We start from the raw sequence: 24,089 nt of genomic DNA on the forward strand, positions 1-24,089 counted from the left end.
TTTGGAGGAAAAAGGGGGCACTTGCAAGCCGAAGAACACCAACCCAACCGTGAAGCACGGGGGTGGCAGCATCATGCTATGGGGGTGCTTTGCTGCAGGAGGGTCTGGTGCACTTCACAAAATAGATGGCATCATGAGGAAGGAAAATTATGTGGATATATTGAAGCAACATCTCAAGACATCAGTCAGGAAGTTAAAGCTTGGTCACAAATGGGTCTTCCAAATGGACAATGACCCCAAGCATACTTCCAAAGTTGTGGCAAAATGGCTTAAGGACAACAAAGTCAAGGTATTGGAGTGGCCATCACAAAGCCCTGACCTCAATCCTATAGAAAATGTGTGGGCAGAACTGAAAAAGCGTGTGCGAGCAAGGAGGCCTTCAAACCTGACTCAGTTACACCAGCTCTGTCAGGAGGAATGGGCCAAAATTCACCCAACTTATTGTGGGACGCTTGTGGAAGGCAACCCGAAACGTTTGACCCAAGTTAAACAATTTAAAGGCAATGCTACCAAATACTAATTGAGTGTATGTAAACTTCTTACCCACTGGGAATGTGATGAAATAAATAAAAGCTGAAATAAATAATTATCTCTACTATTATCCTGACATTTCACATTCTTAAAATAAAGTGATGATCCTAACTGAACTAAGACAGGGAATTTTTACTAGGATTAAATGTCAGGAATTGTGAATAACTAAGTTTGAATGTATTTGTCTAAGGTGTATGTAAACTTCCGACTTCAACTGTAGCATCTATAAATCAATAGGTGAGGTTCTGAGTTGTCAGAATCTTGCATCTTCTGATCAAATTTCGATTCCAAAACAGTATGACAATGCTCTCTATTAAATAACAGCCCATTGAAATAGCTGTCAACGTAGCAGCAGTTGAAAGGGAGTCTCCCACCCATCTGCAGTAATATTCCCTTGTGCCTCCCTTACATCACTTGAGGGCAGACTCCTACCTCCCTGGGGGAAGAACTGTGAGTAGATGTTTTTGAAAGTCTCCTCATCCACCAGCCCGCTAGGACACTCCTGTTCAGAGGGAAATTAAAATATCTTTAACAAGTACTAAGTGCTTAACTTGTATGCACTGTATGTATTTATAAATGTAGTTAAATATCTGTGAAAATAGATATGTCTAACGGTTTGTAAATGGTTAATATATGTGTAATGGCTTGTAGTGAGTGAGTGTTAATATTTGTAAATAAATGTATGTAGCTATGCAAGTATATAAAACATATTGTGAGATGATATCTTTACAGTCCTTGAAGTCCCTAACAGTGTTTATTTAACCTCTACCCCACTCCCACTCGGTGCTCTACGCCCAGACAAGTCCTAGTCGCACGTTTTTGAAGCCTCTGTATAGTGACTGCAGCTCCTTCCTGGTGAACTGGGTCTGGACCTGGAGCTGTTCCAAGCCTTCAGGCTGGTGACGAACAGTAGAAAGCTCCAATTCACAGTCGCTACTCTCTGTTTGAGAGAGGAGAGGGAAAGACAGAGAGGAGGAGAACCCAGGGAAATGAAGGTGAAAGGGAGAAGGGGAGAGGTGAAAGGGATGGGAGATTGTGGATCAGGTGAGAGGCAAGAATGAGAAAGGTCGAATTCGGGAGAGGAAGACAGGGGACAATCAGAAAAAATTGGGAGGGAGAGGAGTTTGATTTGATGAAAATGGTGTACAATATTTCAAGGCAAAAAGAAGGTGGACAGGGGAATAATAAAGTGGGAGAGGATGTTGAGTGAAAGACAAGAAAGGAATGCTCAGAGAGAAAAAAACGGTAAAATGAGAAAGTGGGGCACGGCTTTAAACACTCATAGTCGAGACAAAAATAAATGAATGCTGGGAGTTACTGTGTGTCCTCACCATCTATGAAATACAAACGAACAGCGGGAGGAATGGGGAGAGATTGAAGTATAGAGAAGTGAGGAGGTGAGGAGGTGAGAAGGGGGGGAATACATACAATCAGATTAAGCCAGACAGTTACAGTATTTTGGTTGAAGTTGTTTCTATCTCTATAAACCAGTAATAAGACATGAAACCTTTGTTGTCTTGAGACAGTTTGTCTTGAGTTGCAGTGGAAGCCAGCTGTCTCTCATAAAGTGACAACACTGAAATCCATTTATATCTTCAACTATCAAACAACACAGTACAAGAAGCTTCTGTCTATCTGTGAGGAAGCCTTGAAAAGAAAAGGGACTGAAGAGTCCCTCCTTGTTACTTACCATCTAATGACAAGGGCTCCCAGACACCAAACTGCTTGAACACTACAAAAAACAGGCCAATGACTACAGTAATTGCAATCAGTTCCATGCCTTCCAGCACCATGGCTGACTTGTTTGAGTAAGAACCTTTATATGCTTGCTATTGGCCAGCGCTGAACATATAGGATGCGTTTTCCATAACTTAACAAATGTTTGCTGCTGTATGTGTGTGTCTAAGAAAACATCAAAACAAACAATTGAACAAGATGTCTGAAAAATAGCTGCAAACACTGAAATCTATTGGTCACACCTTTACTTTACTCCTGTCATCCTCACACCCACACACTGTTAAAGCAGGTGAAATCTGCAGGTGACGATGTGATGAAACACGGTAAAGATAAATTAAAGTAGAGATCCAGTAACAGTTACTCTGTTTCAGATACATTAAAGTAGAGATCCAGTAACAGTTACTCTGTTTCAGATGCCCTTCATTTAACCCCTTGATATCCAGCAAAAGTAAAAAGATGAGTTTGTTGGTAATATCTTCTTGTCTTCAAAAAGTCCCTCTAAATCCAAGTCCAGTGCATGGTACTGAGTTGAAAACAAATGTATACTACTTGATTCCTCATCTCCCAAATCTCTCCATCCTCTGTGAAGTATCTTCTGTAGTACACATTCTGCCCCAGTTAAGGACTGAACCCCCTGTGTCTCCCTTTTTGGTTAAGTCTGTCCTACAGGTCCATCAAGACAGGAATTCTCCCTCTAGTGCAGTCTCCAGTTGGAGTGAGTGAGGAAGATGAGAGAGAGAGAGAGGGGGGAGGAGGGCAGCAAGACTGGAGGGATGATGTTTTTTTTTACTAATAGTTTCTAATTGACGGTCTGAGCGTTTCCCAGGCTTTTCAAGGATGATGTAAAGCTGTGAACCAGGCATTGATCCACATCCACTGATGGCTGGAATATGACCAGCAGCACTTAGAGTGAAGGAGTCTGCCCTGCCCTGTGTGGCGCTGCCTGTGTCTATCTCCCCATTCACACAGATACCTCAGACAGCCATACTCATAGCCAACATAACACTGGATTCACAAAGAAACCTCACATTGTGGTTTTAATTCAACAAACTGATTTCAAAAACTGATATTCAAATTGAGTTTATTAAGGGACTTTAAACAGGAGGAGTAGTGGAGGTAGACAGAGTGCCCTAATGATTTTTCCTATCCTAAAACTCATTACAAAGTCTCTGTAAAGTTTTAACAACATTCATTAACAATCCACCAACACTTTCATGATATCAGTTGTGGTGTGCATGAGTGTGAGGGCGTAAAAAATACAAATAGAGGTAGAGTTCATAACTGATGAGTGTGCACATCTTATTGGAGTGAGTTTAAGCAGGAGCTGAGAGAGGGGGCAGGGGAGGATAAATAAATACTGGTTTTAGGACTGGAATGGGAACAGGCCAGAAATGCATTTTACCAGAGAGAGAGATTTAGATGGAGTTAGCCATTTGACTCTCTCTTCTAAGTGCCCAGAGATGCTGCACATAAAGGTGCTGCACCTTGTGGACACTATAGGGAAACCACTTAAGCACCACTGCACCACTGCACTACTGCACTGGGAACACAGTCCCACAAATGAGCCCCTGTTCATAATTTCAGAGTACTACTCTGCAAACACATAAAAGTGAAACATTTTTATTTTAAGATAACAGTATCCCCACTTTCAACTCCATTTCCACAAAGAGCAAGCACAGGTGACCAAACCACTACCATCAGAATGATCACAGAACATATTTAATCCACCGATGTATCTATAACCGTGTGAGCTGCCACAACAGTGTCAGGCAGAGCCTTGTATTCATGAATACAGTATAAGGTTAGCTCATGTAATAGACCATTAAAAACAAAGACAGCAGCAAAATGTTAATGCTCCTTAAGTGCTGATCTGTCTTACATCTTATATTAAACAAGGAAAAGGCTTAATGCTGCCATATCAGCATATCTGCACTCTACAGATCAAACATGAATAACAACAGTAATGAGAGCAGCATTAAGGCCCATAGTCCCAGCCTATCAATCAAACAACAGCAACTCACAACAACACAACCATCTGCTTACAGTACAACCCAGCCCTCCCTCTCTCTCTCTCTCTCTCTCTCTCTCTCTCTCTCTCTCTCTCTCTCTCTCTCTCTCTCTCTCTCTCTCTCTCTCTCTCTCTCTCTCTCTCTCTCTCTCTCTCTCTCCTCTCTCTCTTCTCTGTCTTTCTGTCTCTCAATTCAATTCAATTCAATTTAATTTCAATTTTCAATTTAAGGGCTTTATTGGCATGGGAAATGTATGTTAACATTGCCAAAGCAAGTGAGGTAGATAGTAAACAAAAGTGAAATAAAGAATAAATATTAACAGTAAACATTACACTCAGAAGTTTCAAAAGAATAAAGAGATTTCAAATGTCATATTGTGTATATATACAGTCTCTCTCTCTCTCTCTCTCTCTCTCTCTCTCTCTCTCTCTCTCTCTCTCTCTCTCTCTCTCTCGCTCTCTCTCTCCTCTGTCTCTCTGTCTCTCAATTCAATTCAATTCAATTTAATTTCAATTTTCAATTTAAGGGCTTTATTGGCATGGGAAACGTATGTTAACATTGCCAAAGCAAGTGAGGTAGATAGTAAACAAAAGTGAAATAAACAATAAATATTAACAGTAAACATTACACTCAGAAGTTTCAAAAGAATAAAGAGATTTCAAATGTCATATTGTGTATATATACAGTCTCTCTCTCTCTCTCTCTCTCTCTCTCTCTCTCTCTCTCTCTCTCTCTCTCTCCCTCTCTCTCTCTCTCCCTCCCTCCCTCCCTCCCTCTGAAATGTTCTAAGAAGTGTTCTGAAAAGTTCTAAGACTACCAAAGTGTGAGACTACCATCTGGTGTACATAGAGAGTACTTCTATTGTGTCATGTAATGATTAATACTATCCAGCAGAGGGCAATCCTTAGACATGATTGTAGTTGGGGTTCCTTACTGGAAAAGGCTTAGAGTTGTAGCAGGGCAGGGTCTTCGCTCTGGTGGGTGCACATGAACATGTTAGCTCCAGTCTGCATGTTCAGAAGGGCAACGTCAATAATTTAGAAAGGCAGAGAAAACTAGGGCAAACCGGGGGTATAAGCAGTAACAGACACTCTGCTATTCCCTCCATATTCAGCTCATACTTCCACCCATAAAAAATTTAAAATATCAAACTAGTTCAGGTGCTGGATAGAAAAAACACCCTTATTTATTTAACAATATTTTGTATAGCCTTGGATGTATAGCAAAGGATTTAAAGCAAAATAATCCACAAAGGCTTTGAAACAAAAGTAATTGATCATTGATCAAGACCATTTTGACTAAATGACTGGCCATAGTCTCTTTCTGGAGGTAGCTTCCCTCCAGTGAGAGATGACTGGTGATTTATTGATAGAGCGATTGGCTGGTATACTGAAGTGACACAAAGAGAAGACATGCTAGGGCAGTAGAAGTCCACTGAGAGACAGCAAGAGAGATGATAGAGTTTTAAATATAGTCCTATAAAATGGGGTAGATGCATTAAAATTAATCTTACCTGCATCCCCTCCCCCTCTCCTCTGCCTTCATCTTCACTCCACCCCAGCTAGCCCACACAGGGAAGAACACATACAACACTGTGGCTGAGATGACTGAGCCTCATGTTAGTTCAGCTCTGTCCCTGACCTACCTGGCCCCTGAGTGTTTGTTGTGCTGTCGATGATCCATTTGACGAGGCAGCACTTCATCAGAGATTTACGAGTGATCCGGGGCTTCTGCCATTTCTCTCTGTCCTCCCTCTGTCCTCCCGGGTTGGGTTCCTTCCCGTTGGCGTCAGGCAGCAGGCCACCGTCCACTCCCTTTCCATCAGCCTGGGGGATACAGAACTGGGTTAACAGATGACAGAGAGAGGGGTAAGGTCACTACAGAGAAGACTGTTGGTACAGAAGGGTTAGAGGATGCACAGAGGAGAACGCATGGGCTGGACAGAGAGTGGGAGGAAGAGAGAGAACATGATATTAAGGAAAGAACATGAGTGTACAAAGAACCCTGCATAAAAAAAAATAAAAAAAATAAGCCATTCCTAAGCAGACTTAAAGGAAAATTCCACTTTTTGTTTCATGAATATAGTCCATGCATTTTGCATCACACTGTATGATTCTGCGTTTTTGAAAAATGCATCATAGCGGCTGTAATTCGAAGGTTATACAGAGACTTCAGAAATTATTCACACCACTGGACTGTTTCTACATTTTGTTGTGTTACAGCCTGAATTTAAAATTGATTCAATTGAGATTTTTTTGTCAATACCCCATAATGTCAAAGTGGAATTATGTTTTTCGAAAGTTAATAAAAAATGTAAAGCTGAAATGTCTTGAGTCAATAAGTATTCAACCACTTTGTTATAAGTAGCCTTGCACAAGCCTTGGCATGTGATGTACAAGTACACCCCTTGGACAGGACGCTAGTCTATCGCAGGGCTATTTTTGTTGTTGTCATTTAGCAGACGCTCTTATTTACATTTACATTTTAGTCATTTAGCAGAAACTCTTATCCAGAGCGACTTACAGGAGCAATTAGGGTAAAGTGCCTTGCTCAAGGGCACATCGACAGATTTTTCACCTAGTCGGCTCGAGGATTTCATTTTCTTTCAATATCAAACAATCTATCTCCTTAATGCTGAGTACCAAGCAGCAGAGACACATCAGGTCCCATTTTTACAGCCTTTGGTGTGACTCGGCCGGGGATCGAACTCCCAACATCAGGGTGGACACTCGAACCACAAGGCCACAGATTTTAATGGCTGTGATAGGAGACATCTGAGGATGGATCAACAACATTGTAGTTACTCTACAATACTAACCTAATTGATAGAGTGAAAAGAAGGAAGCCTGGACAGAATATAAATATTCCAAAACATGCATCCTGTTTGCAACAAGGCACTAAAGTAATACTGCAAAACATTTGGCAAATCAATTAACTGTTTGTCCTGAATACAAAGTGTTATGTTTGGGGCAAATCCAATAGAACACATTACTGAGTACCACTCCCCATATTTTCAAGCATAGTGGTGGCTGCATCATGTTATGGCTATACTTGTAATCATTAAGGACTGGGGAGTTTTTCAGTATAAAAAAGAAATGGAATGGAGCTAAGCACAGGCAAAATCCTAGAGGAAAACCTGGTTCAGCCTGCTTTCCACCAGACACTGGGAGATGAATTCACCTTTCAGCAGGAGAATAACCTAAAAAACAAGGCCAAAACTAGACTGGAGTTGCTTACCAAGAAGACAGTAAATGTTCCTGATTGGCCAAGTTATAGTTTTGACTTAAATCTACTTGAAAATCTATGGCAAGACCTGAAAATGGTTGTCTAGCAATGATCAACAACCAATTTGACAGAGCTTGAAGAGGTTTTTTGAAGAATAATGGGCAAATATTGCACAATCCAGGTGTGGAAACTTTTAGAGACTTACTAAGAAAGACTGCTGCCAAAGGTGCTTCTACAAAGTATTGACTCAGGGGTGTGAATACTTATGTAAATTAGATATTTCTGTATTTTATTTTCAATACATTTGTAAAAATGTCTAAAAACATGTTTTAACTTTTTCATTATTGGGTATTGTGTGATGGGTGATTTTGAAAATATTTTTTATCCATTTTTAATTCAGGCTGTAACACAACAAAATGAAAAAAATACCAAAAGATAGTTTTGGGGTGGAATTTTCCTTTAAAGTTGTCAATTCTTTCAAATAGCCACCTACGCATTACCTAGCAACATTGTCTCGTTAGAAGTTAAAATGAAGCGTGATAAAACAATGGAATGTGCATAGTTATAAATCCAATGTGATCAAATGGAATCACATATCAAAGTTACAGTCAATTCACAGAGGCTGAAGAAATACAGGATGCTGTGACAGAAGAAAGGAGGAGGATGGGCTGTAGGATGACAGGGATGAAGAAAAGAGGAGGATGGGCTGTAGGACGACAGGGATGAAGAAAAGAGGAGGATGGGCTGTAGGACGACAGGGATGAAGAAAAGAGGAGGATGGGCTGTAGGACGACAGGGATGAAGAAAAGAGGAGGATGGGCTGTAGGACGACAGGGATGAAGAAAAGAGGAGGATGGGCTATAGGACGACAGGGATGAAGAAAAGAGGAGGATGGGCTGTAGGATGACAGGGATGAAGAAATGGAGATGAGGAAAGAGGAAGCTTTATCACCCCTGGATTGATGGGGAATGGAAGGCCCACTAGTATGTATGGGTGTGTACTATAGTGTATTGTATGTGTGTGACTATGTGTATGGTATTCTCTGTTAATGTGTGTGTGTGTTTGTGTGTGTGCATGGGCATGCGTTCTTGTTTTGTTACGGTGTTTGAAGAGAGAATGGAGCGAAATATCGAAGGAGATTCCCAGCCCCCTCGTAATCTCCTCATCTCCTATTTGAATATGAAAGGAAGCCATGGCGCACAGAGCCTTGAGGAACTCACTCAATAATTCACACTCCTTAAAACAGCAGCAATAAAAGATCAGAGTCAGCCACCATGGTGGGGATGAGTACCAGCCATGTGTTAAACACTGATTACCAGCCATGTGTTAAACACCAGGACATATACAAGAGAGACCATCCCAAAACCACCCAAACACGCACACAAACCCACCCAAACACACACACCCCCACCCCCACACCACCCTCAAATGACTACCCTGAAACATGGCGTCAACTGTCGCCTCCTGAGCGTTAAACGAATGCAGCTTCTTGCTTACGCTGGCTTCATGGCATCGAATCCAGGAAGGGTTGGTACATGATATGCATGCAGGGGAAATGGTTTGCCCACATTGCTCTGCAGCCACTGTTCTCCTTATTGATCACGTTGACCACTATTCTTCAAACACACTGTCAACAATACAGTATACACTGAGTGTAGAAAACATTAGGAACACCTTCCTAATATTGAGTTGCCCTTTTGCCCTCAGGAAAGCCTCAATTCGTCGGGGCATGGACTCTACAAGGTGTTGAAAGCGTTCAACAGGGATGCCAGCCCATGTTGACTCCAATGCCACAGTTGTGTCAAGTTGGCTGGATGTCCTTTGGGTGGTGGACCATTCTTGATACACACGGGAAACTGTTGAGTGTGAAAAACCCAGCAGCGTTGCAGTTCTTGACACAAACCAGTGCGCCTGGCACCTACTACCATACCCTGTTCAAAGGCACTTAAATATTTTGTCTTGCCCATTCACCCTCTGAATGGCACACATACACAATCCATGTCTCAATTGTCTCAAGGCATAAAAATCCTTCTTTAACCCACCTCCTTCCCTTCATCCTCACTGATTGAAGTGGATTTAACAAATGACATCAATAAGGGATCATAGCTTTCACCTGGATTCACCTGGTCAGTCTATGTCATGGAAATGTTTTGTATACTCAGTGTATGTCATCTCAACAGTGGATGATTATAGGCCCTGGCATACACAGTACTACATTATTAACGTTTAGCCTGACAGCCAGCCATGTGTGAAATGCAGCAGGGTTTAACTATCCTCCCTTAATAATCCAACTCATCATGCACACTGCGGGCGACTGCACCATCTGCTGATCACCAGATATGTCTCCTACACATGCCCTCTTCATTGTCAGCCCCTCTTTCTCCCTGTGTGTGTGGAACTTGAAGCCTCTCCCTTAGTCCTGACAGAGTAGGAGAACACAGAGTACACAGAGCTCATTGACAGGCAACACAGATACAGCATCCTTCTTCTCTTGTCATGGATCACAGTGAGATGGTACACTCACCGCTCCAGTAGAACTGGCCCATAACAGGACTGCTAAATACAGATTGGCTGGGTGATCACAAGCCCTAAAGATGAACTTTCCCTGCCCTGACCTGGATAACTACAGTACAGTTTACGGTACCTTTTTGGCCTTTATCTAAGGACAGTGCACAAGGGACCTTTTCTTGTGGGAGAAATGTTTATATATTACATAATACATACACTTGGACAAGCAAATACATTTTCGCTCTCTTATAGAAATACTTAAAATAGCCTCCATAGTCCCCATACACTCCTCCAAGATGTCTCTTCCTCTCTCAATCGATCCTGCTTCCTTTTCTCCTATTGGCAAGCTAAAGCAGATTTCACGACAGGTGAGAAAAGGGGAAACATTTTTATATTTTATTTGCCTGGATGAATTGTTCAATGAATAATCCTATATAAGCAACAGTGTGGTTACTTTTGAATCTTATCTAAGTGTCCTCCGAGTCTGAAATTGCAATGTATGAAATTCTTTCTGTTTAGATCTACAGGCCCGAGGGGTTCCTCAACTACTGTATTATGTGAACTTTGGGGAAAAAGCTGCTTTTACATATTTCCCAAGCAATTGTAACTATTTATTCCGGTTTTGTGTTGTTTGGTGAGAAAGGGGCCAGCAGTTGAGAAGCTTCAGGGTACAGTGCTGCTGGGTGGTAAATCACAGACCAGGGGGTTCCAAACCTTTTTTCGCCAGGGCCCCCTTTTTCACATTTCAAAAATGTCACGCCAGCCCCCCCTCTATTGAGATAGCCTATATTAAATACACCACCAGCTTCATTTTGTTCAATTTGAGGGGTTTGAAGCTAATTTCCTTCAATTACTTAGTTTAACAAGACTCATGACATATTTTAGATAGTATATTTTATGATAATAATAATAAATAAGGAAAACGTCTAGACCCGATTTCCCAAAATGTTATTCCGCTACTAAATATGTTTTTATTATGATAATTAATATGAACCCTCAATAGATTAATTGATAGCAACAGAGTCACACATAAGATTACTTCCCAAGCAAAGTCCAATTTCTTTGACTCCTCGACTAGATGGTTGTAGCTCAGCTTCTGTCATAGAGACAAACCCATCTGATGTTCCCATGTGCTTCAGAGTAGCATTTTCCTCTGGCATTTACTGCTTGTTTCTAGCCTGAAGCATCACAAATGCATGTGTTGTTTTAGATCGGTCTAAATCGCGAATTGAAAAAATACAAATAAAAAAATCAAATCAAGCAAGGTCCCGCGTACCCCACACAAGACTTTGGTGCCCCGCACCCCCTAGGGTGGGGACATCTGCTCTAGGGTTCCATTGTGCTTATCATGCCTGGCTGCATGGAACAGCTGGGATCAGCTGATTGTCATAGAGGGATGCACTGTATCTCAGAGCACTATTATTATATTGTATTAAATATGCTCTCTGTGCACTGTATCGCAGATGCACTGTGTCTCACAATCAAAATACAGTACAACTACAGTGAAAATGGTTATCATTTACATAACGCTCCCTCGTTGGTTTTGTGGACGGTCCCAAGATACAGTGCCTTCAGAAAGTATTCACACCCCTTGACTTTTTCCACAGTTTGATGTGTTACAGCCTGAATTTAAAATGGAATATATTTAGATTTGTCACTGGCCTACACACAATACCCCTGTAAGGACAGACGCTGGGAGATGAGAAGCAGGTACAGGGAGTTAACATTTAATATAAACAGACATGAAACAAAACACGGACAGCGTCTGGACAGGGGAAACATAATTACATTAATGCTGACACCGGGATCAAACAGAGGAACAGACAGATATAGGAGAGGTAATTAAGCCGTGATGAAGTTCAGGTGAGTCCAATGAAGCGCTGATGCGCGTAAGGATGGTGACAGGTGTGCGTAATGATGGGCAGCCTGGCGCCCTCTAGCGCCAGGGATGGGGAGCGGGAGCAGGCGTGACAACCCCATAATGTCAAAGTGGAATTATGTACACCAGGGCTGCCCAACCCTCTTCCCGGAGATCTACCGTCCTGTGGGTTTTCAGTCCAGAAGTTTTAGAACACCTACTCATTCAAGGGTTTTTCTTTATTTTTTACTATTTTCTACATTGTAGAATAATAGTGAAGACATCAAAACTATGAAATAACACATATGGAATCATGTAGTAACCAAAAAAGCGTTAAACAAATCAAAATAGCCACTGTTTGCCTTGATGACAGCTTTGTACATTCGGCATTCTCTCAACCAGCTTCATGAGGTAGTCACCTGTATTCTGGAATTTCTTTCCTTCTTAATGCGTTTGAGCCGATCAGTTGTGTTGTGAACAGGAAAGTTTCTTCAAGTGCAGTCGTAAAAACCATCAAGCGCTATGATGAAACTGGCTCTCATGAGGACCGCCACAGGAAAGGAAGACCCAGAGTTACCTCTGTTGCAGAGGATAAGTTCATTAGAGTTACCAGCCTCAGAAATTGCAGGCAAAATAAATGCTTCACAGAGTTCAAGTAACAGACACATCTCAACATCAACTGTTCATAGGAGACTGTGTGAATCAGGCCTTTGTGGTTGAATTGCTGCAAAGAGAAACCACTACTAAAGGACACAAATAATAATAAGAGACTTGCTTGGACCAAGAAACACGAGCAATGGACATTTGACCGGTGGAAATGTGTCCTTTGGTTTGGAGTCCAAATTGGTTCCAACTGCCGTGTCTTTGTGAGACACGGTGTGGGTGAATGGATGATCTCCACATGTGTATTTCCCACCGTAAAGAATGGAGGAGGTGGTGTTATGGTGTGGGGGTTATTTGCTGGTGACACTGTCTGTGATTTATTTAGAATTCAAGGCACACTTAACCAGCATGGCTACCACAGCATTCTGCAGCGATACGCCATCGCATCTGGTTTGAGCTTAATGGGACTATAATTTGGTTTTCAACAGGACAATGACCCAACACACCTCCAGGCTGTGTAAGGGCTATTTTACCAATTAGAAGAGTGATGGAGTGCTGCATCAGATGACCTGGCCTCCACAATCCCCCGACTTCAACCAAATTGTGATGGTTTGGGATGAGTCCGACCGCAGAGTGAAGGAAAAGCAGCCAACAAGTGCTCAGCATATGTGGGAACTCCTTCAAGACTGTTGGAAAAGCATTCCAGGTGAAGCTGGTTGAGAGAATGCCAAGAGCATGCAAAGCTGTCATCAAAGCAAAGGGTGGCTATTTGAAGAATCTCAAATATAAAACATATTTGTTTAACACTTTTTTGTTTACTACATGATTCCATATTTGTTATTTCAAAGTTTTGATGTCTTCACTATTATTATACAATGTAGAAAATAGTAAAAATAAAGAAAAACCCTTGAATGAGTAGGTGTTCTAAAACCTTTGACCGGTAGTGTATTTCAAAATGTTTACCAATTCATTAAAAACACTGATTCAACCACATAGACCAGGGAGGTTTTCCAATGCCTCGTAAAGAAGGGCACCTATTGGTAGATGGGTAAAAAAAGAAAAAAAAAAAAGACATTGAATATCCATTTGAGCATGGAAAAGTTATTCATTACACTTTGGATGGTGTATCCGTACACCCAGTCACTACAAAGATACAGGCGTCCTTCCTAACTCAGTTGCCAGAGAGGAAGGAAACTGCTCAGGGATTTCACCATGAGGCCAATGGTGACTTTAAAACAGTTACAGAGTTTAATAGCTGTGATAGGAGGTCCAGGCTCTGTGATCCAGGCTCTGCTGTAGCCGGCCGCAACCGGGAGACCAATGGGGCGGCGCACAATTGGCCCAGCGTCATCCAGGGTAGGGGAGGGAATGGCCGGCAGGGAGGTAGCTCAGTTGGTAGAGCATGGCGTTTGCAACGCCAGGGTTGTGGGTTCGATTCCCACGGGGGGCCAGTATGAAAATAAAAAATAATAATGTATGCACTAACTGTAAGTCGCTCTGGATAAGAGCGTCTGCTAAATGACGTAAAATGTAAATAGGAGAAAATTGAGGATGGATCAACAACATTGTAGTTACTCCACAATACTAACATAATTGACAGAGTGAAAAGAACAAAGCCTGTACAGAATACAAATATTCCAAAACATGCATCCTGTTTGCAACAAGACACTAAAGTAATACTGCAAAGCAATTCACTTTTTGTCCTGAATACAAAGTGTTACGTTGGGGCAAATCCAATAGAACACATTACTGAGTACCACTCTCCATATTTTCAAGCATAGTGGTGGCTGCATCATGTTATGGGTATGTTTGTAATCATTAAAGACTGGGGAGTTTTTCAGGATAAAAAAGAAATCGTAATAGAGCTAATGTCACGGTTTCGGCCGAGGCTGCCTCTCTTCCTTGCTCGGGCAGGCTTCGGCGGTCGTCGTCCCCGGAGTACTAGCTGCCACCGTTGTATGTTTCGATGTTCGTTTGGTTTTGTCTTTATGTTGTACACCTGTTATCGTTTAGCGTTCATTAGTGTGTCCTATAAGTTCTCGTTTTGTTAGTCATGTGGCATGTGTGATTGCTCTTACTGTCTACTAGACTGTGTTTCGTTCCTCCTCTGTTTTGGAGAGGTTTTCGCACTTGTTGTGCGCGTTATTTATTTTCATGTGTGTTTTACGCCTGTGTGCGTAATCGCTTGCCTTGTGGCTCTTTTGGATCGTTTGGAGTGTTGGATCACTAAAGTCTGTTGGACTGAGCTTCTGCGTCCTGCGCTTGATTTCCTGCACCACATCTACACACAGCACCTTCTGACAGAATCACACATCACGATGGAATCAGCAGAAGCCGCAGCCGCACCTGAGTCACTGGAGGAGCGCGTCCGCGAGCAGAACGACCAGATCCTTCGGATCGGGACCGCCCTTCAGGACGTGATAAACACCCTGCAACGATGGGAGAACAGAGGGGCACCCGCAGCTCCACCTACCTTGCCCTCACCATCGGCCAGTCCGCCCTTTCAAGCTCCGGAACACGGTGGGATTCGGCTCTCGCTCCCGAGGGCATATGAGGGCAACGCTGCCGGGTGTCAGGGGTTCCTCCTGCAGGTGGAATTATACCTGGCCACCGTACACCCGGCGCCCTCGGGGCACGAGAGCGTCTCCGCCCTCATCTCCTGTCTCACTGGCAAAGCGTTGGAATGGGCCAACGCCGAGTGGAGGAGGATAGATGCCTCCACGATCACATACTCGGAGTTCTCCCGCCGCTTCAGGGCCGTGTTTGACCATCCACCTGAGGGGAAAGCGGCGGGGGAGCGTCTATTCTACCTCCGGCAGGGGAAGAGGAGCGCCCAGGAGTTCGCGTTGGAATTCCGAACTCTAGCGGCGGATGCAGGGTGGAATGAGCGGGCCCTCATAGATCACTACCGTTGTAGTCTACGGGAGGACGTCCGTCGTGAGCTGGCCTGCAGGGATACCAGCCTCACGTTCGACCAGTTGGTGGACATGTCCATCCGGCTGGACACCCTGCTGGCCACCCGCGGACGTCCCGAGTGGGGTTCGTCCATTCCACCCTCCAGCACCTCCGAGCCGAGCCCGATGGAGCTCGGGGGTGCTGGCGCTAGAGAGAGGAGGGGTCGGAGCACGAGGGGGGCCATCCCCTGCACCAACTGTGGCCGTGGAGGACACACCGCGGCCAGGTGCTGGGGAGGGTCTCCTAGGGGAGAAGACGGCAGACCCCGCACTGGGGAGTCCTTCCAGGTGAGTAGGCGTCCCACTTACCCAGAGCTCTCTGTTGTGCACTTCTGTATACCTGTGCGATTTCCACAGGTTGCACCTCATTCCCAGCATAAGGCGCTAGTAGATTCAGGCGCGGCTGGGAATTTTGTTGATCGTAAATTTTGTGTAGAATTAGGGATTCCCCTTCTTCCGGTTGACGTCCCATTCCCCGTGCATGCCCTAGATAGCCGTCCGTTGGGATCGGGGTTAATCAGGGAGGTCACAGTGCCACGTAGGATGTGTACGCAGGGGGGTCATGAGGAGACGATCCAGCTATATCTGATCGACTCTCCTGCGTATCCGGTGGTGCTGGGAATTCCCTGGTTGAGTACCCATAATCCTTCCATTTCGTGGCAAGAGAGGGCTCTTATGGAGTGGTCTGCCCAATGTGTGGGGCGATGTCTAGGTGTTTCCGTGGGGGCGACATCGGTGGAGAGTCCAAACCAGGTGCCCGCACTGCACATTCCCCCTGAGTATGAGGATTTGGCGATCGTGTTCAGTAAATCGAGGGCGACGCAGTTGCCTCCTCATAGGCAGGGAGATTGTGCGATAGACCTCCAGGCAGGAGCAGCACTCCCACGGAGCCATGTGTATCCTCTGTCTCAAGAGGAGAAGAGAGCTATGGAGACTTACATAGACGAATCTCTGAGACAGGGATACATACGGCCATCCACTTCCCCTGCGTCCTCGAGCTTCTTTTTTGTGAAGAAAAAGGATGGAGGATTACGCCCGTGCATTGATTACCGTAGTCTCAATCAGATCACAGTGAAATACAGTTATCCACTCCCTCTGATTGCGACTATGACGGAATCATTGCACGGGGCGCGTTTCTTCACAAAACTAGATCTCAGGAGCACATACAACTTGGTGCGTATTAGAGGGGGCGATGAATGGAAGACAGCGTTTAGTACCACCTCAGGTCATTACGAGTATCTCGTCATGCCATACGGGTTGATGAACGCTCCTTCAGTCTTCCAATCCTTCGTGGATGAGATCTTCAGGGACATGCTGGGGCAGGGGGTGGTCGTGTACATTGATGACATTCTTGTGTACTCTTCTACCCGAGCCGAGCATGTAGCCCTGGTGCGCCGAGTGTTGAGGAGGCTGTTGGAGCACGACCTGTATGTCAAGGCAGAGAAATGTCTGTTTTTCCAGGAGTCGATCTCCTTTTTGGGTTATCAGTTGTCTGCGTCAGGGGTGAAGATGAAGGTTGACCGGGTGTCAGCCGTGCGTAATTGGCAAACTCCAACCACTGTAAAAGAGGTGCAGCAGTTTTTGGGGTTTGCAAATTACTACCGGAGGTTTATCCGGGGTTTTGGACAGGTGGCAGATCCCATAACGTCTCTGCTGAAGGGGGGTCCGGTGCGTTTGCAGTGGTCAGCCGAGGCGGACAGGGCTTTTGGGAAACTGAAGGACCTGTTTACTTCGGCTCCGGTGCTGGCGCATCCGGATCCCGCTTTACCATTTCAGGTAGAGGTTGACGCATCCGAGGCCGGTATAGGGGCCATACTTTCGCAACGGTCCGGCACGCCACCTAAACTCCGCCCCTGTGCTTTTTACTCCAAAAAGCTCAGCCCGGCGGAGCGAAATTATGACGTAGGGGACAGGGAGCTGTTAGCCGTGGTACAGGCCCTAAAGGTGTGGAGGCATTGGCTTGAGGGGGCTCAACACCCTTTTCTCATTTTGACTGACCACCGTAACCTGGAGTACATCCGGGCGGCTAGGAGACTGAACCCTCGCCAGGCGCGGTGGAACATGTTTTTAGCCCGGTTCGTATTTAAGATCACGTACATCCCTGGGTCCCAGAACGGTAAGGCAGACGCACTGTCTCGGCGGTATGACACGGAGGAGAGGTCCGTTGAGCCCACCCCCATCCTGCCGGAGTCTTGTCTGGTGGCACGGGTAGTGTGGGAGGTCGATGCTGAAATCGAGCGGGCGTTGCGTACCGACCCTAGTCCTCCACAGTGCCCGGAGGGTCGGACGTACGTTCCGCTCGAGGTTCGGGATCGATTAATTTTTTGGGCTCACACGTCACCCTCCTCTGGACATCCTGGTATTGGCCGGACAGTGCACTGCCTTAGCGCTAAGTACTGGTGGCCAACGTTAGCCAGGGATGTGAGGGTTTATGTCTCCTCCTGCTCGGTGTGCGCCCAGTGTAAGGCGCCTAGACATCTGCCTAGGGGTAAGTTACAACCCCTGCCCGTTCCACAACGACCATGGTCTCACCTCTCGGTGGACTTTGTCACAGACCTTCCCCCCTCGCAGGGGAATACTACTATACTAGTCGTTGTGGATCGGTTCTCTAAGGCCTGTCGTCTGCTCCCAATGCCGGGTCTTCCCACTGCCCTACAGACCGCTGAAGCTCTATTCACCCACGTTTTTCGGCACTACGGGGTACCCGAGGATATTGTGTCTGATTGAGGTCCCCAGTTCATTTCCAGAGTCTGGAGGGCGTTTATGGAGCGTTTGGGGGTCTCGGTGAGCCTGACCTCGGGTTACCATCCGGAGAGTAATGGGCAGGTGGAACGTGTTAACCAGGATGTGGGTAGGTTTCTTAGATCTTATTGCCAGGGCCGGCCGGAGGAGTGGGTATGTGGCCTGGGCAGAAATGGCCCAGAACTCTCTCCGCCACTCCTCAACCAACCTAACCCCTTTCCAATGTGTGTTAGGTTACCAGCCGGTTCTGGCACCATGGCAGCAGAGCCAGATCGAGGCTCCTGCGGTGGATGAGTGGGTGCGGCGCTCGGAGGAGACGTGGAACGCTGCTCACGTCCACCTGCAGCGGGCCATCCGTCGTGAGAAAGCGAGCGCCGATCTCCACCGCAGTGAGGGGCCGGTGTACGCACCTGGTGATCGAGTCTGGCTCTCTACCAGAAACCTGCCCCTCCGCCTGCCCTGCCGGAAACTGGGTCGGCGGTTTGTGGGGCCGTTTAAAGTCCTGAGAAGGTTGAACGAGGTGTGTTACACTGCCTAGTGATTATCGTATTAACCCCTCGTTCCATTTGTCTCTTCTCAGGCCGGTGGTAGCTGGTCCACTCCAGGACGATGAGATCAGAGAGACTCCTCCGCCCCCATTGGACATCGAGGGGGCGCCGGCGTACACCGTTCGGTCCATCTTGGACTCGAGACGTCGGATGGGGGGTCTCCAATATCTCGTGGAGTGGGAGGGGTACGGCCCGGAGGAACGGTGCTGGGTGCCGAGGAGGGACATTTTGGACCCGTCTCTCCTGACGGAGTTTCATCATAGTCACCCGACGCTCCCTGCTCCGCGTCCTCCTGGTCGTCCCCGAGGCTGGGGTCGGCGCACGGCTGGAGCCGCGCGTCAAGGGGGGGGTACTGTCACGGTTTCGGCCGAGGCTGCCTCTCTTCCTTGCTCGGGCAGGCTTCGGCGGTCGTCGTCCCCGGAGTACTAGCTGCCACCGTTGTATGTTTCGATGTTCGTTTGGTTTTGTCTTTATGTTGTACACCTGTTATCGTTTAGCGTTCATTAGTGTGTCCTATAAGTTCTCGTTTTGTTAGTCATGTGGCATGTGTGATTGCTCTTACTGTCTACTAGACTGTGTTTCGTTCCTCCTCTGTTTTGGAGAGGTTTTCGCACTTGTTGTGCTCGTTATTTATTTTCATGTGTGTTTTACGCCTGTGTGCGTAATCGCTTGCCTTGTGGCTCTTTTGGATCGTTTGGAGTGTTGGATCACTAAAGTCTGTTGGACTGAGCTTCTGCGTCCTGCGCTTGATTTCCTGCACCACATCTACACACAGCACCTTCTGACAGCTAAGCACAGGCAAAATCCTAGAGGAAAACCTGGTTCAGTCTGCTTTCCACCAGACACTGGGAGATTAATTCACCTTTCAGCAGAACAATAACTTAAAACACAAGGCCAAATCTACACTGGAGTTGCTTACCAAGAAGACAGTGTGTGTACCTGAATGTACCTGAGTGGCCGAGTTATAGTTTTGACTTAAATCTACTTGAAAATCTATGGCAAGACCTGAAAATAGTTGTCTAACAATGGTCAACCACCAATTTTGAAAATAATAATGGGCAACTGTTGCACAATCCAGGTGTGGAAAGCTCTTAGAGACTTACCCAGAAAGACTCACAGCTGTAATCGCTGCCAAAGGGGATTCTAACATGTATTGACTTAGTGGGTCGAATACTTATGTAATCAAGATGTTTCATCCACTTTCACATTACAGAGTATTTTGTGTAGATCGTTGACAAAAAAATGAAAATTAAATCCATTTTAATCCCACTTTGTAACACAACAAAATATGGAAAAAGTCAAGGGGTGTGTATACTATCTGAAGGCACTGTAAACGTGTATGCTACATTTTTATGGTTGGACTGCAAGTCTCGAAGGGATGCTCTACAAACCAAATGGATGCTGTACAAAGGCTTGCAGTTCTATACATCATTGTGCAGAAGACATTGCTTAGAGCAATGGAGTGTGTCTTCATGTTCATTATGCAACTACTTTTCTTCAGCTCACATTTGGGTGTGTGAGCCCTCCCCCTCACAAATACGCTATTATTAACTTGAGCATTGGATACTTTCCTGACCATCAATCAAATTGAAACAGACTAATGGGCCCTGAATCCATCACAGGGCTAGTTCCACAAGCTCTGTACAAAAGCAGAAACCTCTCACCATAGGCTCTATATGTGGACACAAATAACCTGAGAGAGCGAGATAGAGAGAGAGTGAGAGAGAGTGAGAGAGAGAGAGAGAGAGAGACAGAGAGAGAGTAAACAAAAAAGAACACAGTGCTCCTAATCACTGGGTTGATGATAATGTCCTCCCTCCTTGATTCCCCTCCATCAACCTTTTCTCTATTGTTACCTGCACTCTGGTCACAAAGATCTAGGGCTCCTCTCTCTTTCCCAATGTGAATCTAGCAAGGAACATGTTTAATTACAATTTGGGAGTTAGTGAAACTGCCTGCAAAATTTGTTAAGTGGATTCTTAAGATCAATGTTTGCAGAACAAATTCCTATTCAACAGCCACTTTCTGTGGAGCTTTCTGTCATTTTCACTCCCTGAAAGAATGCCTGATTTGTAACACAGTCAACATCTTGTCCCAGAGAGGAACTGATGTAGTTCAGTAAGTACAGTAATGCATCAGTAGACACACCCGATAGGACAGCTGCTGAGAGATGAGTGCTGGAAAAGAACATCATGTCAGGTCACTGTTACATAAGACAAGGGGATAATGCATGTCTGTCCCCTCACCCTTCTGGAAGACGCATGCCTGACTTATGGATTCTTGTCTAAATCAAAATCTGTGCATTTGCTTTAAAGACAACTAAAAACGTGTTCAAATATCAAACAGTTAAGCATCACTGTGTGTGTGTGTGTGTGTTGTATAATGCAGGGGGGTTGTGTTGTGTATTATACATTATTTACAGTGTATTAACTGGAGGGCACTTGCAACTACTTCTTGACCTGTTTTTCCCTCAAAGCAAAATAACATTTCAGCTCCATATTTTTCAGTTTGTTTTCCAATTAGCCTTTAGCACATCAACAAGTAAACACATTGAGCTTCTCCAGGGAGTCATCTTAACCCAAATAGTTTTAATGTCAAATCTCAACATATTGCTCAAAACAGTGGGGCAACTGCTGAAACCTTAATTAAATTCCAGCTGCAGCTGCAATGAGTGATGTCTACATACTGTATCTGACAGAATGCTGAGCACCTTCAAGAGAGAAAGAATCCCCCATTTACAGTGCCTTGCAAAAGTATTCATCCCCTTTGGCGTTTTTCCTATTTTGTTGCATTACAACCTGTAATTTAAATGGATTTTTGTTTGGATTTCATGTAATGGACATACACAAAATAGTCCAAATTGGTGAAGTGAAATGAAAAAAATAAACTTGTTTCAAAAAAGTATACAAAATAAATAACGGAAAAGTGGTGCGTGCATATGTATTCACCCCCTTAGCTATGAAGCCCCTAAATAAGATGTGGTGCAACCAATTACCTTCAGAAGTCACATAATTAGTTAAATAAAGTCCACCTGTGTGCAATCTAAGTGTCACATGATCTGTCACATGATCTCAGTATATATACACCTGTTCTGAAAGGCCCCAGAGTCTGCAACACCACTAAGCAAGGGGCACCACCAAGCAAGCGGCACCATGAAGACCAAGGAGCTCTCCAAACAGGTCAGCGACAAAGTTGTGGAGAAGTACAGATCATGGTTGGGTTATAAAAAAATATCAGAAACTTTGAATATCCCACGGAGCACCATTAAATCCATTATTCAAAAATTTAAAGAATATGGCACCACAATAAACCTGCCAAGAGAGGGCAGCCCACCAAAACTCACGGACCAGGCAAGGAGGGCATTCATCAGAGAGGCAACAAAGAGACCAAAGTTAACCCTGAAGGAACTGCAAAGCTCCACAGCGGACATTGGAGGATCTGTCCATAGTACCACTTTAAGCCATACACTCCACAGAGTTGGGCTTTATGGAAGAGTGGCCAGAAAAAAGCTATTGCTTAAAGAAAAAAATAAGCAAACACGTTTGTGGGAGACTCCCCAAACATATGGAAGAAGGTACTCTGGTCAGATGAGACTAAAATTGAGCTTTTTGGCTATCAAGGAAAACGTTATGTCTGGCTTAAACCCAACACCTCTCACCACCCCGAGAACACCATCCCCACAGTGAAGCATGGTGGTGGCAGCATCATGCTGTGGGGATGTTTTACATCGGCAGGGACTGGGAAACTGGTCAGAATTGAAGGAATGATGGATGGCGCTAAATACAGGGACATTTTTGAGGGAAACCTGTTTCAGTCTTCCAGAGATTTGAGACTGGGACGGAGGTTCACCTTCCAGCAGGACAATGACCCTAAGCATACTGCTAAAGCAACACTCAAGTGGTTAAAGGGGAAACATTTAAGCATTTGTGGTATGACTTAAAGATTGCTGTACACCAGCGGAACCCATCCAACTTGAAGGAGCTGGAGCAGTTTTGCCTTGAAGAATGGGCAAAAATCCCAGTGGCTACATGTGCCAAGCTTATAGAGACATACCCCAAGAGACTTGCAGCTGTAATTTCTGCAAAAAGTGGCTCTACAAAGTCAATACTTGTGCAAGCCACTGTACCTTACAACTTCAGCAACAAGCTCAGCTATTGTATTAATAAATAGCTTTTTGCAGCTACTAGACTTCTGTCTAGCACAATTACTACAATGGTTTGAACAACAGTCAGTTACTCTATATATCAATAAGCACACCATTAGTTGATTAAATACATTAAGTGATATCTGAATGCCTGCCTTTGGACAATGGCTTAACTTGAAAAATGAAATTGTAATTGCCTGCTTGAAATTGATACTCCTAATTAATTGAGTAGTACATGGTTACAACACAATTAAGCTACTGACATAAAATACTGCAAATGGTAGGAATTAATATAATTAAGTTGACCCTAGCCATTTTCACAACATGGCATAGAATAAAATCATTGTCAGAGGAGGTACAATATCAGTGACACATTTTACATTTACATTTAGGTCATTTAGCAGACGTTCTTATCCGGAGTGCATACATTTTCATACTTTTTTCATACACCAAACAGCTTACATGTCATATTTTCCATGGCATCATCAATCAGTTAGGTTACTGTTGCATTTGATTGATTCAACAATACTCGTGTGCTTCCACTCTATGACATAATTTGCAATAACTTTAGGCTATTCCAACAATTAAAACAAAACAACAAAATATACATGCTATCTTTTTTTATTTACCTGCATGATGTTGATGTTGTGTTGATTTCTTGCTCTTTGCAGTAAACCGCTCTGAGGCATTCGTCTAGTCGCGCGCACTTTCTGTTCTTAGGATCCTGATGTAAGCGGTAACCTGTGAGACAACAACTCGCTCATTTCAAAGCTCCGCACGAGAGAGAGAGCACCATCAGTATGCCTTCTTTCGGGCGCTGTCCGTGGACCTGAACTCGCTGTGGGGTTTTCCTGGTCTGAATTCTGACCGCGTGCACAATGTTTTACCCAATCTAGCATAAGATAGTCACAAACGAAACCTGGCCAACTATCTGTTCCCCAGTTAAGCTGATCCCACAGGGAGCTACATTTGCATTGAGCCCATTGGGGATATCTTACTTTATTGTTCTTTCAGGAGACTTTTGCAAATTTTGCTGATCATTATGATAAGTTACATGTAAATTGTAGACTGTTATGAGGGCTAAACAACTGAATGCATAGCCTATAGCAGATGAAACATAGATTTATTTGAACAAGATACATTTTAGCTTGAGATCCCTAAATCTGTGGATGAGTTAAGCTATGTGCAATTGAACACATGTACAGTTTACACATCACCAGGATTTAAAGG

The 24,089-nt window shown here is 44.5% G+C and overlaps 1 protein-coding gene across 2 annotated transcripts in view; it reads right to left on the minus strand.

Annotated features, from left to right (window-relative positions):
• LOC121582388 (calsenilin-like) overlaps window positions 1-23,690 on the minus strand; it is a 31,220-nt gene extending 7,530 nt beyond the window's left edge. Inside the window, exons 1-5 of one of the 2 annotated variants that reach the window (XM_041898136.2) lie at window positions 23,489-23,690; window positions 5,923-6,103; window positions 5,111-5,113; window positions 1,347-1,471; window positions 964-1,033 (exon numbers count right to left, since the gene is read on the minus strand). In XM_041898136.2, the coding sequence (XP_041754070.1) occupies window positions 964-1,033; window positions 1,347-1,471; window positions 5,111-5,113; window positions 5,923-6,103; window positions 23,489-23,548 (439 nt within the window). In that variant the 5' untranslated portion in view covers window positions 23,549-23,690. Of the gene's footprint in view, window positions 1-963; window positions 1,034-1,346; window positions 1,472-1,862; window positions 1,866-2,221; window positions 3,726-5,110; window positions 5,114-5,922; window positions 6,104-23,488 lie in introns of those variants that run through there. The other variant, XM_041898137.1, reaches the window with a different exon arrangement.
• Window positions 23,691-24,089: the final 399 nt, after the last annotated feature.

This window comes from Coregonus clupeaformis, chromosome 15 (genome assembly GCF_020615455.1).
Source record: "Coregonus clupeaformis isolate EN_2021a chromosome 15, ASM2061545v1, whole genome shotgun sequence".
In the NCBI taxonomy this organism is placed as follows: Eukaryota; Metazoa; Chordata; class Actinopteri; order Salmoniformes; family Salmonidae; genus Coregonus; species Coregonus clupeaformis.